Source organism: Ambystoma mexicanum, chromosome 9 (assembly GCF_040938575.1).
Source record: "Ambystoma mexicanum isolate Mex_15411 chromosome 9, UKY_AmexF1_1, whole genome shotgun sequence".
NCBI classification, from domain to species: domain Eukaryota; kingdom Metazoa; phylum Chordata; class Amphibia; order Caudata; family Ambystomatidae; genus Ambystoma; species Ambystoma mexicanum.
Genome location: NC_090931.1, coordinates 1068657993 through 1068671384, shown reverse-complemented (window position 1 = coordinate 1068671384; position 13392 = coordinate 1068657993). Strand labels below are relative to the sequence as shown.

The 13392-nt window shown below is 41.4% G+C and overlaps 1 protein-coding gene across 3 annotated transcripts in view; it reads right to left on the bottom strand.

Annotated features, from left to right (window-relative positions):
• The window catches only part of WDSUB1 (WD repeat, sterile alpha motif and U-box domain containing 1), a 987384-nt gene that overhangs the window by 74091 nt on the left and 899901 nt on the right, over nucleotides 1-13392 (bottom strand). For 2 of the 3 annotated variants that reach the window (XM_069616372.1, XM_069616373.1), the window contains exon 10: nucleotides 9922-10065. In XM_069616372.1, coding sequence (XP_069472473.1) covers nucleotides 9922-10065 — 144 coding nt within the window. Of the gene's footprint in view, nucleotides 1-8415; nucleotides 8489-9921; nucleotides 10066-13392 lie in introns of all 3 variants that reach the window. The other variant, XM_069616374.1, reaches the window with a different exon arrangement.

Genomic DNA, 13392 nt, shown 5'->3' with positions numbered 1-13392 from the left:
TAGGTAGAGGACTGTCATTGCATGGGGGCAGTATGACCCAGAGGACAGTGATTGGTTTAGAGGAGAAATACAGTTTTAAAATGAAAGTGAAACTGTTTTTTCTTTTGCCAAGGATTCCAGCCTGATGGGGAATATTCATGAGCATGTGAATACATGCCAGACCCCAAGCTGGAGAATGTGTATGCCTTCTCTTTACTACAATTACAAAAGACCCACCAGACATGAGCTAAGCTATGAAATGGACAGAGAACATAGAACAGTAAGGGCTGAATCCAGAATACGACTGAAGGACATTTCTCATGACTTTCAGACTAATGAAAATATCTTGGCTGCATTACGGGAAACCCCCAAGATTACCTTCAAAATCTGTGTAGTTGAAGTATTTAAAGACAATTCACCGGTGACGCTGGCTCATAGAAGGACAATGAAACCCATCACAGGGCTCCTTATGAAGAGAATCCGGTAAAGATGGATTTACCCTTTGGGACGGCAATTTCAATACATGGTAAAACTCATACAATTTAGACACTCGAGGGGGGACTAACCCTACTGAGACTATAAAAAGATGTAATAATAATTGAGGCCTGGCCTCGCAACTAGCAAAAATGTTTTTTTTTAAAAAAAACGACTGCATCTCCCCAATAGTAGCTCAAATGTCCAAGTGCCGTTGGGAAACAGATATAACATCAATGCCAGAGGAAGTTGCCCTAAATCCTGTACTATATTGGATCCACCCATGGGCTTCTCCTGCTCTCTCTAAATACACAGAAGTGCTACGCGGTACCCAGTACATTTATCAAAAATATTACAGAGTGGTACATTTCACCATGGCTATAACACAGAAAAAACTATATAAATATATAAAGGGTAGTGGGGTAAGGGGTTAAAATGGGTCAGGATGGGTTTGGGGTGGCGTTATCAGGGTTGAAAAAAGGGGAGTGGGGCCCAAATTAAAAAAAAAAGTCTATAATTCTATGTTTTCCAGTGTTTTGGCTGCGATGAAATGTACCACTCTGTAATGTCCATCAGTAAAATCACATATAACCATGCTACGGGACATAATGGTAGAGGAGGTTGGACAGGCCCTCTCCCTTGGTTACATCCCATAAAATCCCTGTTAATGACACTAAATTTGGAACATTTCTGTTATGACCCAGAAGCTATGAATCTCGTAGCAAAGAACAAAGCTTTTTCCATAATGTGTAAAGAAAAGGCAGAGGAGATTATCGATAGGCCCGTCTTATTGGTTAAACAAAAGGAACTTTGGGTATGAAACCTACCTGAATTTGATAAACCCTGCATTTGCCGTTCCTTATATATCAAATTTCGATGGGCACTTTGAACGTTGCAAGATTCATAGTAGCTTGAAACAGCTGCAAGATAGTGTATGTCCAGCATGTAGTGAGATGGAAGAGTCTCTGAAACATTTAATTTTTCTATGTATAACTTACAGAAATCCTTGAAGTATTTACCTTTTACCAATCTTAAAGTATCACAATATCTGCACCCTACATGAAGCCATGGCAATCATTAAGACTACCCACAATAACAATCTAGTATACTTTGTAGCAAAGTTTATACATTGGGCCTGGCTGAGAAGACGTACAAAGGCCATTATTAAAATGACTAACCTTGCTGAGGAATCTGACAGTACATAGATTTACCTTTGCTCTACCACACTATATTTACGAATACTGGTGACATCACTGTTTAGTATCCATTGTTCTTTTTGATCATTTTACATCTCTGATGTACCAATGTTTAGATATTGTAGTATACATTAGATTAGATTGTATTATACCAATGCATAAGTCATTATATGCCATGAAGTGTATTCAACAGAGATAAACATGACAGATTCATATGTGAAATCTCTTCTCAGCTTAATAGTTCTTACATTATGTAAGTTTATAAAGTAATAATAGTTATGGATGTTATCCTGTATTGTAATTGACTGTCTTAATGTTTCATTTCTTGCTTTGTGATTGTTGTGCTACTTATGATTGTTTTTTAAATTGTATTGTATCCCTGATGACATTACGTTGGATAAAGGTAATTGAACTGAATAACTGGAACATACAAAGCAACTGGAATAAGGCCTCTAAAGAAACAGAGGCATGAGAGAAGGAAAGCCACTGGTGCTGAATACTCACCTGCCAGATTTGCAGCATGTCATGTTGGGGATTGAGGTGTTATAATGCTGTTTAAATTGTAAGGCGGGCGTGTGGTATCGAGAGCATATGAGGTGAAATTTGGGGAACAGTCATGCAAGAAAAGCTGAGGTATGATACTCTGTACCAAAGATAAGTTAGATATTTTGAGACAGAAGACATTGGAAACGTTATGGAGTTTTTGGGACGTGCATTTATCAAGGCAGTTGAAAGATATTACAAGGATTGGTACTAATTAAATCAGGAAAATGGAAACTAAAAATGTGGGGACGGATAGAATGGCTGGTTGAAACACATCAGCCTGAAATAACAAAAAAACGATGGCTCGGTGTAAGGGGTCTCAACACTACAAATAAATGGGGCAGTTTGATTGAGGAGCTTCAATAACATTAACAGGACCCAACATAATTCTTCTCCCGGAGACTTACCTGGGAACGGGGGATACCAATAGACTAAGGATTAGAAACTAACCTACACAATTTCACACTACTATTGTTCCATACTGTTGCACAAGGATGCATCATTCCAGGTCACAACCAGGACGACAGATCCGGGAGGTAGATATGTCACACTACTATCTGTGTATGCTCCCAATCCGAGACAACAATATTTAGGGGGAAATGCTTAAAGCTTATGGGAAAGGGCGGAAGAGAAGATCTACTGATAGCAGACTAACTTGCTATATGACCTAAAAAGGGACAGGTCATCTAATAATGTAAAATACTCAATGGGTGCAATGTCAGCTAAGGTGAAAATCAAGATATCTAAAAGGGGATTAATAGATGTCTGGAGGACTTAATTCTCGGGTCGAGATTATTCGTTCTATTCCCATGTTCATCGCTCATATTCTAGAATTAATATTTTAGCAACCCAAGACCTTTATAAAACAGCGACTGAGACTAGAATTGGTATAATTTTCCTGTTTGAACAGTGTGGATAACTCAAAGTCAAGATGGAAGAACAGAGCCGGGTGAGAAGGGAAGAATATCTTCTAAAGGATCCCCTCTACAGGAAGGAACTAGGGGAGATGCTAATTGATTTTTTTCAAGGAAAATATCCCACAGGATACTTCATAGGGGACTAATTCAAGTAGTATTTAGGGGTAAATAAGTGGAATTATGAGGGGTAAAGAAGTGCGCTTGAAGCAAGCCTCAATCATATAAAAGAAACAGGTTAGCTTACTCTGTTAATGGAGCAATTCCAAATTACTGTTATTCCCAAAACAGGTAACGACATCCAAGTATGCTCCTTTTACAGGTCAATCTCTTTAATCAATATAAACATGAAACTTTATTAAAGCATTCTAGCTAAACACATAGAAAAATACAGTCCTGGTCTAATTGATCCCAACCAAACTTGTTAATTCCAAACAGAAATACCTTTGATGATATTAGGAAGGTCTTCCATGTAATTGAAAAGGCACACTGATCTCAAATGAAAGCTACATCCCTAGCAATAGATAATGGAAACGTGTTTGATCGTGGTGCATGCGACTATATAAAAAAGAACTGGAAAGGTACGGCTTTGTCAGAAAATGATTACAAAGATGCTTGCTAACTAGAAGGTGCCGAGGGCCAGAAGCAGAATTAATGGCCACTTATCTAGATATTTTATGATGAAAGGGAGGACGAAACAGGGATGCACACAGTCCCCACTCATATTCGCTCTGACAATGGAACCGTTTGCAACATTCATAAGACAGAACACAGATATTAAGGGGGTTGAATGGTGGGGATGAGTTCCACCAATTGTGCCTTTTCACAGACAATCTGATTATGATGGTTACGAATTCCAAGAACTCATTCCCTGAAATCATGGAAGAAATTAAAAATGTTTCTATGGTGGCAGGACTTTGGGTTATTCTAAATAAGTGTGAAATTCTAAACGTTTCCCTCGCAACTGAGGAAGTAAATACACTGAGACAAAGATTTCCTTTCCATTAAGTTAAGAAATATGCTAAATACCTGGGCCCATATCTATCAGATAAAATCTCAAATGTATACAGCGCTAATTACCTCAGAATGATAAAATCTATACAACAGGACTTAGGTAGACAGAAAATGTTACATAACCCATGGGTAGAACACATTGCGGTGCTTAAAATGGATGTCCTACAGATATTTTTTATATCTGTTTGAGGCCCTGCCCATTGCTGCCCCCAGAGAAACCTTACTAAAAATACAAAGTATGTTCTCCAGTTACATTTGTGGGGGTAATAGAGCTTGGGTTAATAAAAAAAGACTCTTAAGACAAAGGGAGAAGGCGGGGGATTAGATGGTCACGACATGACAAATTTGTTTAGGGCCTGCATGCTGAGGGTGATAGGGAAATGGGTCAAGAAGAGGTGGAGAACAATGCTGCTTTATAGAGTAAGGAGTGGTGGGACCCATATTTCGAAGCAACAATGGCTTCATGTCATACATAGAGCGTAGTCACTATCTATAAAACCTGATTACCAACATAATTATGACAGTGTGGAATGAGTTCATGTGGATTCCAGGGTTTAGATCATTTAAATCTCCCCCACACTGTTACTTGTAAATCTCAATTTCACCCTAGGAATTAATTATAAGGCTTTTACTACATTGAAAAAAGGTGGCTAACCAAGATGGGGCATGTGTTTGAAGGAGGAGCGGTTCAGAGCTTCAAAAGATGTAAAGTTGAATTTGAGGGTTAGCAAACAAGATCGCAATACTTCTAATTAGGACAGTGGTTGTCAAACCCTACCAGTAAAATAGAAGCTGGCCAAGCGCTTATTCCCATGGAAAGAATGATCCAAGATAAACCTCCTTGAAGGGACTGAAATAACCTATATACATGGGATTAGTGAGGCTTAAGTCTGTAGGCTGCCCTGGAGATGCACAAGCTTGGGAAAAGGAACTGAATGGTCAGTACGAGGAACCAGATTGGGCTGTGCTTTCCAGTAGGTCACATTTCATTTCATTTTATTGAATTTATAGAGTGCCTTTTCACTAAAGGCACTGAACAAAATATATCAAAAGCAGTACAATTCATCACGATAAAATATCAACACGAGTAAAAGTAAATCAGAAGAGGGGGAAGCCAGGGAAGAGACAAGAGAAGATAAGAGATGGGTTTTGAGTTTTAATTGAAAGACTACGAAGAGATGAGGCAGAACGAAGTAAGAGTAAAAGAACGGAAACGAGAATAAGCACAGAGAGGTTTCTGAACATTTAGAAGAAATAAGTTCTGTGATCTTAGGGGGCACGAAGGGACATAGAATGAGAGTAAAGCGGAGAGATATAAAGTGGGGCCAGCCCATGAGTACATTTGAAAACAATCGAAAGTGATAAAGATGACGAGACTCAAAAAGGAGTAATGAAAGTGAAAGTAGAGAGGTTTAAAAGAACAGGAGACGAATGGAGGAATTATAAACAGAACAAAGAGGAGGAAGGTAGGAAGCAGGAATACCAAGCAATAGAGATGAGCAATAGTCAATAGGGGAGATGACAAGCAAGAAAAGAAGACGTTTCGTAGGATGAAAGGAAAGATAGGGGCAAGCACGACGGATGTTAAAAAATGCATAATGACAAGAGCAGGCAGTAGAGAAAATATGAAGAGAAAATGAGAGAGAAGGATCAAAGATAACACACAGGTTGCGCGCAGATGGAGGAAAAGAACGAAAGGGAGGGGAAGGGGTGGGGAAAGGACAGGACCTCAGTTTTAGAGGGATTGAGATGTAAAAAATGAGAGGACATCCAGTTTTGAACAGTAGAAAGGCAGTTTGAAACAGTAAAATGGAGAGCAGAATCAAAGGAAGAAAAAACGAAAATGATCTGGGTGTCATCAGCGTACAGATGAAAAGAAAGATGGAAGGAGAAGATAAGAGTAGAAAGAAAAGCAGTGTAAATAGAGAAAACAAGAGCCCCATGTACCGAGACTTGAGGGTCATCCTATAGAACAAGGAGTGAAGGAGGAGAGTGCCCCACCCAGGTTACGGAATAGGACCGTAGGGAAAGGTAGGAACAGAACCATTCAAGAGCAGGCCCTGAAATACCCAACGTGGAAAGGGAGAAAAAAAGAAAAGCGTGATCAATAGTGCCAAATACCGCAGATAAATCGAGAAGAATAAGAATAGGGGAACGTTTGGAGTGACAGGCTGTGAGGAGAGAATTTGAGACATGTAGAAGAGCTGTCTCTATAGAGTGAGAAGGACGAAACCCAGACTGAAGAGGGGGGAGAAGAGAATGGAGAAAAAGACTTCACCTACTGTGAATGTTTTAGGTGTACAAACCAAACTGCTATATAGATTCTACAAATCATTGCAGGTACTACATAAGTTAGGTTGGCAAGAGGGGATGCTCTTGCATATTTGCTGGCCGAATCCTGTCCTAAGATACTTCTGGCCTAAATTATAATCGGACATACTAGATATTATTGGATATGATTTTGAAACTAATTCTGGTGGGAAAATGGTCTGTTGCTAGATTATGGAGAAAGCCTGACACCCCTACAAAAGTCATGTGGCTGTTAAGAGTTTGACTATGGTTGTAATGGAGCACCTGTCATATTTTGCAGGAGAAAGCTTTACTGTTCTACAGTCATTAGTCACCATCCCTTACAAAAGCAGGGAAAGACTGCCAAAACCTTGTGTCCCGCTAGAATACGAACTTTGGGATGGTTTGATTTATAGAAATCGGGAGCTGTACATGCCATGAGGAGAGGGGGTGGGAATATACTAAAGATAATGTTACCTGTTCTTTTATGTAGTAAAGTTTGTTGGAAACAAAGATTATAGGATCTAAAGATTAAAAGCGCTTTCGAAAGATAAAAAAGGACTGAGCGTATTTTGCTTTTGAGCAAAGCATATCCGTAAGATAGTTCGGACTATTCATATTTCTAAAATGCTTTTAAGTATTCCTCAGCTAGAAATATAGCTCACAGAGGTGAACAGTCATGGGCCAGATTCCCAGCGCAGAGTATTTAATAACTCAAAGGACAACAAAATGAGTACCACTGAACTTTATAACTAACATTTGTTATAGTGCTAAATCTCATATCAGCAAACCTGAGGTATCATCTCTATATCAGAGTGTGAAATTGAGATTCGATGAGCAGAAGGTAAAAACAGCTCCTGGGTGTCAGGCATCACCCAATAGGCAGGAGCTACCGCTAGGGTACCAGGAGCGAGTATACAGCACACAGCAAATACAACTTTCACAGGAGAGGCAAATTTTAACCTTTGTCCCATTCTGTATGATCCATTAGGTTCAAATGTGTCCTAGATGTGTCAATTCCTCTTTAACAACATTCTCAAATACTCGAAATAAATGTGATATGTGTATGTTTGTAATGTACCCGTTCGCCTGGGGAGCCAAAATTAGCTCATGCTAGCCACTCTTCAAGCTAACCACGCTCTGCGAGGCTAGAAGCAAGAGCTAAATAGCTACCAGCAATTTTGAACCCTGCTTTTTTACAAATACACGTTTTCTTTTCATCATTGTGACTGAACGTGTCCGCAATGCTTAACTCGGCAAAAGGCACCAACTTTGTGACAAAGAGATTATCCGGCTACATTTTGGAAAGTATTTATTATATCACGATGATGTAGTCAAACTGTTTTCAGCGAACAGAGAGACAAGGAAGCCTAAAGACTGGGAATAAAAGTTATGAATGCAAACATAAAAGGGGGATACAAAATCCGTAGTGCAGCAGCGCTTTTGTGTGGAATTCATGCATGCATGCTTGTGCAGCATAAATCCTCAGCTCTGTACTGTGTATCCTGAGGAACAGGATTCTGCTGTTACTTGGCGTATGAGAATTGATAGTCCTAACCAGTCAGACCACAATCTGTTTCCGAGGCGGAGATCCTTCAGCAAACCAGGCATTAACAGTACGGTTGTATTAAGGCTAGCATTTGCCATTGTGGGTCACCAAGGTAGGTTTCTCCCAGGTAATTGAAGCAGATGATTTAAGAAAAGATACACAGGCACAAGCGGTAAGGCCTCGGAGTCACATGGTAATTGATTAACTAAGTGCTGGGGCTCAGGACCACAGCACTCTGATACTAAGTGTCTGCACATGAACATCCAGAATGCTCAATAGCCAACAGGTAACATACAATTTAATACTCGTGATTGTCCTTACTTTTAAAAAGTAATCTGGATCACAGTTAAATATAGTGCTATTCATATAGTAAGTTATGCTAAGTGTGGGAAAAGTCATAAAAGACTGTCCTGAAATGGAGGTGTACAATTCAGGAACTCATAGTTAAGCTACATACCTTCATTCGAGTGGCCAATGAATGCTGCTTTTGTCTTGATATTCAGAATGTCGGTCTTTGTACTGCTTACACCCTAAGGGAAAGGTAACATCACTACTCTTCTCTTCTTTGGGCATTGGGCATGTGCACTATTTTCACATACACAGACTTATCAGTGCACTGATAAAACAGAAAACTGCACCCTCATAACCAGCTTGTGGTGTATTCTCTATAGTGGCATGAATGGCGCCACACTAATGTAGCCGAAACCTAATTTAGGAAGGTTATTTGGTTCCATGTAATAATGTCCCCGCAAAAAAGTCCAATTTTTTTCCAGAGACATTACATTGAATTTTTTTTTACAAGGAGACCAAGGGACATCCCTGCAACGCGTCCCTATACATAATGTCACCATATATAATGTCGCCAATGGCTTTTCCCGGCGAAATTATGTATGGAGATATTATGTATGGGGACATTATTACCTGATACCGGTTATTTGATATTGTATTGTATGTACATTTATAGAGCGCGCACAAAGACTGAGAGGCATCAAGGCGCTAAGGAGTGGACGAGGGAGGTAGCTTCAAACTGGCAGGTTTTCAAGTTCTTTCAAAAAGGAAAGTATTCTGGAGACTTCCGAAGTTCAAACAGAAGGGCGTTTCAGAGCGTGGGGGCAAGGACAGTAAAGGATCTTCCTCCAGCTCTGGCCCTGTGAAATCTGGGAATGCTCAAAAGCAATTGGTTAGCCGAGCAAAGGTGTTTACTAAGCTTGTAGGGCACAAACCTAGATTGTAGAAATTCAGCCCGTGCTATGGATGTCACAGTGAACAAGGCAAAGGATTTTGAACTTAACTCGACTCCTAATAGGGAGCCAGTGAAGACGGTAGAGTAAGTCTTGAGAATGTGTGAGTCTGGGAGCCCCCAGAGCAAAGGGTGCAGCTGTGTTCTGTTACGGAGAATCTGTAGACGTTGTAATAAAGCATCAGGTTGGCCTAGATAAATTCCATTACTATAGTCAAGGGATCCCATTATAGATGCAGTTACAATCTTTGTCCTAGCTTCAAATGCAAAAGAGGGTACAACTTTTTTTAATACTTTCACTTTAATGTATCCAAGTTGGCAAACCGCAGAGATTTGGGCATCTCTGGAGCCCGAGGACATAACTTTGATCCCAAAGCTCTTAACTACTGGGGTAGGTTCAGGGAATGGGGCTTTTATGAAAAATGCTTACTATGCCCATGTTGAATAGCCCATTTTTCCAGATGTACTAGGCATACTGTAAAAGGAATTCTAATGCTGGTTTCGTAAAACAAGTAATCAAAAACATTAAGTTGCATGGAAGCTGTTCAAGTCTCCCAAATCACACTAACTCTCCCATCCACTTGGAGGGTTTCCTTATTTTGTAGCTCATTGGGCAGCGAGCAACTGGTGCAGCTGGATCATAGTGGAGAGGAATGTGCAGTTCTCAGCATTAATAATCACATTTGATGAATTTAAAGAGATGCATGCATAGATGTGATGTACCTGATGCAATGACAGGATCTTTCATTAGCTCTCGCGTTATTGGGCACAGGAATTCATCTGGAACAGTAGCACCAGCCGACTGACACTTGATACTCTTCAGTGTTTCAATTTTCCTTAAGACTTTACTGCGAAGACCGAGAGACTCTAAAAAGAGATTTTAAAGTTGCATTGTAACTCTGATTCATAGAATAACAGCCCTGCTGTATGTGCATGCACGTGCTAGTAGCGGTGTTACTGCTTGGCTGACAGAGAGAGTACTAGTGTGCTGGCCATCATGTGCTATAAAAAGAATGATCACAATGGTCATTTGATATATGCAACACGGGTTTCATTAATTGAAAAAAGGATGTTGCGCACCACAGCAAAATCGCATTTAGGAATTCACCCGTACTCCACAAGCACCACTAATGGCCCATGAAATGTTCACAATTTTTTTTTGCTTTTTCCATGGGAGGGTGCAAAAGGGATCCTTGCTGGCAAAGTGATTCTTTTTGCAACTCAATAATGCATTTATTGTTTTGGCATATGATGTATTGTTTCATCGTCATGATTAAATATTGTGTTAACATTGTCAACAGATCACTCATTACCTGCATATTCCAATATATTTTACGTATTGCTACAGCAATGCTATTAATGCTAAATACCTTATACAAAGCACGTTTTAATTAAACCTTTACTGTAGTTATCAAATGAGTTGGATTACACCAAAATCATATGAATATTTTATTGCATTTAGAATGGAGGATCTAGTCTAGGAGCTGTCCATAGCCATGCTGGACACAACTGCACTTACCAAAAGCTAACCCCGAGGTGGTGTGACCAAGGGGCTAAAATAGATGCATTGTTCTGTTGGAGTTGGTAACTTCCTGAGCCCCGCTTGCTCTATGGGAAATATTCACAGCGGGGTGACCCCCCCCATTGACCACCCCCTCCCGCCCACCCACCACTTGTGGCCACAGTATGTCCTAATTACATCACACAATAGCCATAGACAACTTTGTAAATTATTTGGAAAACAAGGTCACAGTTTTATTTTGGAGCAACATAAAAATGGGACGGTCCCAGCCACATACTAAAGAATTACATGTATAGGGTGGCCCATGTAATTCCATGTCTGCCAGAGACATAAGCGGACATACGCTTCTGGTTGTACTGCCAGTCAGTAAACATTTCCAGGACCATTGACAAGAGATGCTGTAGCCTAAGTGCCCTGGAGGGGAGTCGGTGCCCGTCGCTTGGATTTGGCTCGAGCCCGGCAATTCCTGAACCGCCACAGCCGAAGCTGCAGCGTCAAAAATCCTCACTGGCTAGGAACGCCCGACACGCTGCCATAATACTACAACACAATGCAATATACATATGACCATTTATTCACATTTATTAACACTGTCAAAACTGCACTCCTATTGGTGATGCAAATGCCAAACCAAAGCTGAACTACCGCCTAATCTAGATCGCATCCTTATACCTTGCCAATTACCTTGTTTTTCCCTCTTAATTAACACTACGCTCCTAACATAGGGTGAGGGTAGGTGGGGATCAAAAGGCCGGGGGGGCTGCTGGAAAAGAGAACTGACCCGCAGCAGACCCTGCCTTATAAGCGTCCCCCGAGTGCCTGCCACTGAAAGTCAGGCCTTGGGGGACGCCTTTTCCGCCTCACAGGGGAGGAAGAGTAGAGGTGACCACTTCCGAAAGGAGGCAGCCAGAGGCGACAGCCCGCTATGTAGGCTGTCCCTCTAGCACCCCCTGCGGGGGCTGGTCAGCCTCTGAACATGGGAAAGGAAGGAATTGATAGCCCATAATGCCCCGTCCCGGGTGAGAGCGAGAAAACACTGCAGGGGCGAGTCGGGACACGTGGCCGGCTGAGCCGCTGGGACTCGCAACACACTAATCGCGTCGGCGGGTTTGACGATGGCCCATGAGGATCTTGCAGGGTTGCAGAGCAATGCACTGGAGCGGCCTGATCTCTTGGCATGGATAGGCATGCAGACGAAACACCAACCAGAAATTTCTTCTGAGGGCAGTCAGTGCGAAGCCGATCCACCACCTCTGGCGCGCTGGTGGAGGCCTAGAAGCGTGCAACGTTGTAGAAAGCAGCTCAAGGCGGAACACACAATGGGGGCGGCAGAGGCTTCGGATCCACAGCTGAAGACTCGTTGAGAAAGCTGGTGGTGAGTACGAGGTGGGGCAAACAAATAGCTGAATGACGAGAAGGAAAGGAGGGGCTAAAAAGAACTGCTGACCACAGCTATGGGAGCCGAAGTGTCAAACTGCAGACATTATGAGTAAAGACGGAGCAGAGTAGGTTTTCTGGTCCAAGAACAGGCATGGGAAAATGAAGCTAGAGCGGATCCGTTGTTCACTACACTCACGAAATAGGATATTCTATCTTGCTTGGCAACGCTTAAAGAACACATAGGGTGAGGGATTTCAAAAGTAGGGCAGGCCTCTACGGAAGCAATTAATGCTAACAGCCCACTAATGCTAGAGTGAATAAGAATAAGAGGGCCATTCAAGAGCTACCAGTCAGCCTGGCCAGCAGAAATACGAGAGTCTCTGAGCATCAGTTGGTATGGGAAATGGCATCTGATAAATATGAACAATTCGAAAATAGAAAATAAAAAGGTGGGAGAACCTGCGTCTGAAAAAGCTGATAAAAGGGACTGACGGAAATAATCTTGAAGAGTGGGTGAAACAGCTTTTGGTCCACAAACACACTGAATTACACGGGAAAAGCATATTTTTGGACACACTATATAGGGTTGGTCCAGGACAGAGAGAAGAAAATAGTGCTGAGAGACCTCGTACTCCGTGGCAGATTTAAGACAAAGGGCCCAGTGGGCAGCACCTGACAAAGGGCCTTAGGTGGGCGGGTCATGGAGGTGGAGCTTAGGGTGGGCAGCGTTGACTGCGATCACTATTGCACAGTGGTGAACTTTCAATACAAAAGTTTTTTTATTTAAAGTTGTCTTTATTACAGTTACCTGTGTTTGGGGGTCTGACTATCAGGAAAAAGCTGAGCCTCCTCAGCAGGCTTTGCTATCAATGGTAATATTAGATCAAGCCTGAAACTAATAGTAAATTACTTACTATCAAGACCACACCATTTCCTAGAAAAATGGCTCTAAGAAGGCTGGTTGGGTCCAATGTTTGATGACTTGAAGCACATGGGTACGTGGCAGGGCAAGACTTAAAAAGAAGAAAAATGGGGGCCTTATTAACATGGGCAATAGGAAGACGTCACAGGATGTGACATCACAGGATAATTCCTACAGCATCCAGATCCAATTTATGCATGGCCCCAGTGTCCTTACTCCATGCACGTGAAATATTATTAATCACAGATGCAATTAAAGGAGTGCTGCACCCAAACTATAGTGTTACATATTAATAATAAAGTGTCCTTTCATATATTACACACCACAACATTATCTTGATTTACACAAGAAAACCTGGTATTCAGGATGG